A 4,390-nucleotide genomic window follows, 5' to 3' on the forward strand; every position below is an offset into this window, starting at 1 on the left:
TCAGGACTTGGATCGAACAACACTGTTAATTTCCATGTTTCATAAAACTGGTATTGGTTGAAGTTAGGCGTGTTTCTCGATGTAATTTGTAAATATTTATTATTAATGAAAATACCATAGAACAATTGTTCTACGGTCAGTGCTTCAAAAAAACAATCATATATATATTTATAAAATAAAATTTAACATAATCACAAACTGGACCTAAGCCATCTTAATGATTAATATCACCACTTTTTTCATTCGACACGTGAGCATAAGGTTCCTAATTTATATCCGGCGGTTAAAACATGGGCCTTTTCCATAAGAAAGCATAACACATTTATGAACAGACATCCCTATTTTCATTTTTTTTAATCTTCTCATGACAGGGGTTACAAAGCTAAGCTGTCAAGGTTCAGTAGGGCTATGAAGACCTACGAATGTATGAAAGGTGATCGTGCCATACTGTGTCATTTTTGTCAAGGTATAAGTGTATATTTTGACAAAAATATCTTACAAAACCAGGTGAAAGTTTTACAAATATTTTTTTTTTGAGAAACACAAATAAGACGTAGGGCCTTCAGGAAGACATACCCCCCCCCCCCCCCCCCCAACCCCAAACACGCACACACGACCAACCCAAGAAAAGCTTGACCGCCCAGGACCTGTTTGGAAAAGAGACGTCTGGCGAGGTGTAAACCGTAAGAACGTTCAAGGAGTTGAAAGCCAGCAGCCTCTTCTGCATACTTCAGCAGTGACCGAAGTCTTAGCTTCCTTGGGCAACAAAATTACCCAGCCATGGTCCCTCAAAAACAAAATTGACGTCTCCGGGGCCAGTCCAAGGTTTTGGTACATATATATAAGAGGGAGCGTAACCTCCCCTGAGGTGTTCATCGACAGCCACCACAGCCGTCTCACATAAGATTTCTCTCACCTCTCGACACCTTCTGCGTTTCCTGTCGCCTCCGGGGAAGACTCCAGTTCTTGGGTTGCTGCTCCGAGACCACCAGGTGAGGATCATGGAGTTCTTGCTTTGATTGCTTAGAAGTTGACCCAGTCCTGTTCTTGGTTTGTGTTCTCGCTGGGGACTGGAATCGGTCCAACTCGAGGCCTCGTAGCAGGAATGTTTATTTTGACTCTTGAGTTCTATGGGTGTTTTGACATTTGAAATCCAGCTGGTTTTGTTCTAAAGATGGATTCTAGAACTCAAATATTGGTCTCAGTTCGTTTAGGTCACAAATGCACCTATGCACTATCTTGTTAGAGCTGCTGTGGAGTTCCTGAAAGTCCGGGGTCATTTCAGCCGGCTGCTTGTTGCTAGTGCTTTATTCTTGTCTGACCGTTGACCATGTCACAAGAGCAGATTTCTTCTTTTCAATTCTCTTCCAAGTTGATCAAAATCACTGTTTCACATGAAATTAATTCAGATTCTCCCAAATTTTCAGGAGAAGGTTCAGTTTATGGGATTGTATCGTCGCTCGTGGTCTGAAGTTCTTGGCACAGAGATCTCCAGTCCGAGGACACACAAATTCGACATGGTTAACAAAATCCCAGCTCCTTGGGATGAACAGAAGAAGAACATGACACTGAAATCACAAGGCCAAGAACATCTCTTCTCCAAGGCTACACTGATGCACTCTGTGAGTTTCAAACAGTGGCGAGGAGGAGAGGAATCCACAGGTTCAGTTCAGAATAAGAGCAAACAGAGCCTGGTAAATGGCATCCAAGACCGACGCAACTCTGACGCATTGAGCCCCAATGTTTCATCCAGCCCCAAATGTGAGCTTGATGCCGCAGCCGTGAAACTTCAAAAGGTTTACAAGAGTTACAGGACCAGGCGAAACCTCGCCGACTGCGCAGTCGTCGTAGAGGAGCTATGGTATGTATCAGTTTTTCTTCGGTTCTTGTGCATTGGAACAGCTAGTTTAACATTCAGAAGTTATAGAGATTTTAACTCTTACCGCAGGTGGAAAGCACTGGACTTTGCATCACTGAAGCACAGCTCGATATCATTCTTCAACGGCGGAAAGCCCGAAACGGCGGCGTCGCGGTGGGCGAGGGCAAGGACAAGAGCGGCTAAGGTGACTAACATTCACTGATTCATCGAACTGCCTTCCTGGTGCCCTGTATTTTCATCAAACTTGCAATTGAATGACGCGATTTTGTTTGGTGGTTCAGGTTGGCAAGGGGTTATCTAAGAACGGGAAGGCTCAGAAGCTGGCATTGCAGCACTGGCTCGAAGCTGTAAGTCACATGCTACTTAACTCTAGCACTAAACTAAGATCAGTAGGTACCAGTGTCCTACTGTCTACTGAGATTGTTGCAGATTGTTTATTACTAATGCTGCCATTTTATGCCTTCGGACAGATTGACCCTAGGCATCGATATGGGCACAATTTGCATATCTATTATGATGTCTGGTCCAGGAGTGAGAGTACGGAGCCCTTTTTTTATTGGTGAGTAAGCTGAGCTTATTATGCGTATTGTCTAGGCTTTAAATTCGCGCAAATTTTGGGAAGCTAGTAGACCAAATAATATGCTAACTGTTTAACATAATCTACAGGTTAGACATTGGGGAGGGCAAAGAAATAAATCTTGAGAATTGCCCTAGGAGTAAACTTCAAGGGCAGTGCGTCAAGTACCTTGGACCAGTATGTACATCAACCTAACACATCAGAAAAGTAACATTAAGTGTTGAATAATTGAGAACATCATCTGATCCTCTTTTTTCATCTTTTCAACAACAGCAAGAGAGGCAACACTATGAAGTTGTTATTGAGGGTGGCAAACTTATGTTCAAACAAACCGGGGTTCTTGTGCACACTTCGGATGACTCCAAGTGGATTTTTGTCCTCAGCACCACAAAGGCATTCTATGTTGGCCACGTAAATGTTCTTTTTCTCTACACACCGCTTCGCGTATGTACGCAATTCCTAGTCAAAGATACAATTCGCTGCATTGGTTCTGACGTTTTCTTCGGCTCTGGCCTTGACGATGTGCAGAAGAAGAAAGGATCGTTTCAGCATTCCAGTTTCCTAGCTGGTGGAGCCATAACATGTGCTGGACGATTGGTGGTCAAAGATGGAATTCTGAAGGTATGTTCATGTAACCATAAGAATTAAGAAACATCAAACATGACTAGGAATTAATATCACTTTTTCTTCTTCTCAAAATACCTGACGGTGCTCCATTTCTTCAGGCAATATGGCCATACAGTGGCCACTACCTTCCAACGGAAGACAACTTCAGAGATTTCATTCGCTTCCTACAGGAGAACGACGTTAGCCTCACCGATGTCAAGGTAAATACCAGATCATATCCATATCACGAGATAGATAATTTCCTTACAAGAATTACTACTGCAAGTAAATCATCAGAACTGTTGCAAATGACGCGTGATTTGTTTCAGAAATCTGCTATCGACAAACAGGACGAGTACCCGTTGCTGAGCAACTCTGAGACTCAGCCTGAACATGTTGAGAATAACGATGCAGCAGGTGCCGCTGCTCAAGATCTGACCGAAGTTGAGATAGACGGCGTCCTCACCGGCGAGGCATATCATGGATTGGCCGACCACGGTGACATGAGCGATGCTGAGGAAGATGCCCGCACTCCGGTGGACTCCCACACCACCGACACCGAAGAAGAAGAAGAGGTCAATAATATCTCAGAGCAGCGACCGCCGGCGAGTGTCGATCGTAGCAAGAACCATCAGACATGCCGGTGGTCGACGGGCACCGGTTCACGCATCCGGTGCGTGCGCGACTACCCGCAGGACCTCCAGTCCAGGGCCCTCGAGCACGTCAACCTCTCGCCCAGGCTCGCCGGCTCGCCGTCGAGGAAGAGGGACCCGGTGCCCTCGCCGCGCCCCAGCCCGGGGATGATACTCTCGCCGAGGCTCGCGTCCGTCGGGTTCCAGCCCCGGACGGTGTCTCTCACGCTCCCAGACTTCAAGAGGAGCAGATTGCAGTGAACAATCCTGTTTTCGCGTAGCAGATCAGGAATTCAGACAACAACCGGTCCTTTTTTTTTCTACACCGGCAGATTTTTTTTTTGAATTCTTTGCAGCTGCTGCGTCAGCACAGATTCCAAACAATCGGGCAGTGATTCTTTGCAGCTGGAACCCGACTGCAATGAATTTGTGGTGTTTTTTTTTGAAATTACTTTTTCTACACAGGCAGTGATTCTTTGCAGCTGCTGCGTCAGCACAAATTCTAAAAAACGCTACGTTAGCCGATTTCATTTTTTCCAGTGCATTAGAATGAGCCAAAGGCGCGGCGTCGCGCCGTCATCATCCCTCTGTCATCGGAGTCAGGCAAAACATACGGTAGAAGACAACAGAAAAGTCGTCGTGTTAAAATCTCACAGGACCAACACACTAGCACAACAACCGCCGCTGATAAAGAGA

General features: G+C 45.5%; 1 protein-coding gene across 3 annotated transcripts; it reads left to right on the forward strand.

Moving 5' to 3' along the window:
* The first annotated feature begins 649 nt into the window (after positions 1 to 649).
* On the forward strand, positions 650 to 3,955 carry LOC123180785 (IQ domain-containing protein IQM1). Of its 3 annotated transcripts, XM_044592921.1 has the most exons (10): positions 670 to 992; positions 1,428 to 1,861; positions 1,949 to 2,063; positions 2,161 to 2,226; positions 2,350 to 2,438; positions 2,546 to 2,633; positions 2,730 to 2,867; positions 2,985 to 3,077; positions 3,182 to 3,283; positions 3,392 to 3,955. In XM_044592921.1, exons 2-10 carry the CDS (start codon positions 1,443 to 1,445, stop codon positions 3,953 to 3,955), a joined length of 1,674 nt encoding a protein of 557 aa, XP_044448856.1. In that variant the 5' UTR covers positions 670 to 992; positions 1,428 to 1,442. The 3 variants fall into 3 exon arrangements, with proteins under 3 accessions (XP_044448854.1, XP_044448855.1, XP_044448856.1); XM_044592919.1 differs by having other exon boundaries at positions 650 to 992; positions 2,161 to 2,438; XM_044592920.1 differs by having other exon boundaries at positions 668 to 992; positions 2,730 to 3,077.
* The last annotated feature ends 435 nt before the right edge of the window (positions 3,956 to 4,390 follow it).

Source organism: Triticum aestivum, chromosome 1D, assembly GCF_018294505.1.
Source record: "Triticum aestivum cultivar Chinese Spring chromosome 1D, IWGSC CS RefSeq v2.1, whole genome shotgun sequence".
NCBI classification, from domain to species: domain Eukaryota; kingdom Viridiplantae; phylum Streptophyta; class Magnoliopsida; order Poales; family Poaceae; genus Triticum; species Triticum aestivum.

Bases quoted from the DNA above. Each gene is read 5' to 3' on its own strand.
- LOC123180785 (XM_044592919.1), top strand. From the start codon at position 1,443: ATGGGATTGTATCGTCGCTCGTGGTCTGAAGTTCTTGGCACAGAGATC. The intron at 1,862-1,948 runs GTATGTATCAGT...CTCTTACCGCAG, and splicing joins GTCGTCGTAGAGGAGCTATG to GTGGAAAGCACTGGACTTTG. The intron at 2,439-2,545 runs GTGAGTAAGCTG...CATAATCTACAG, and splicing joins ACGGAGCCCTTTTTTTATTG to GTTAGACATTGGGGAGGGCA.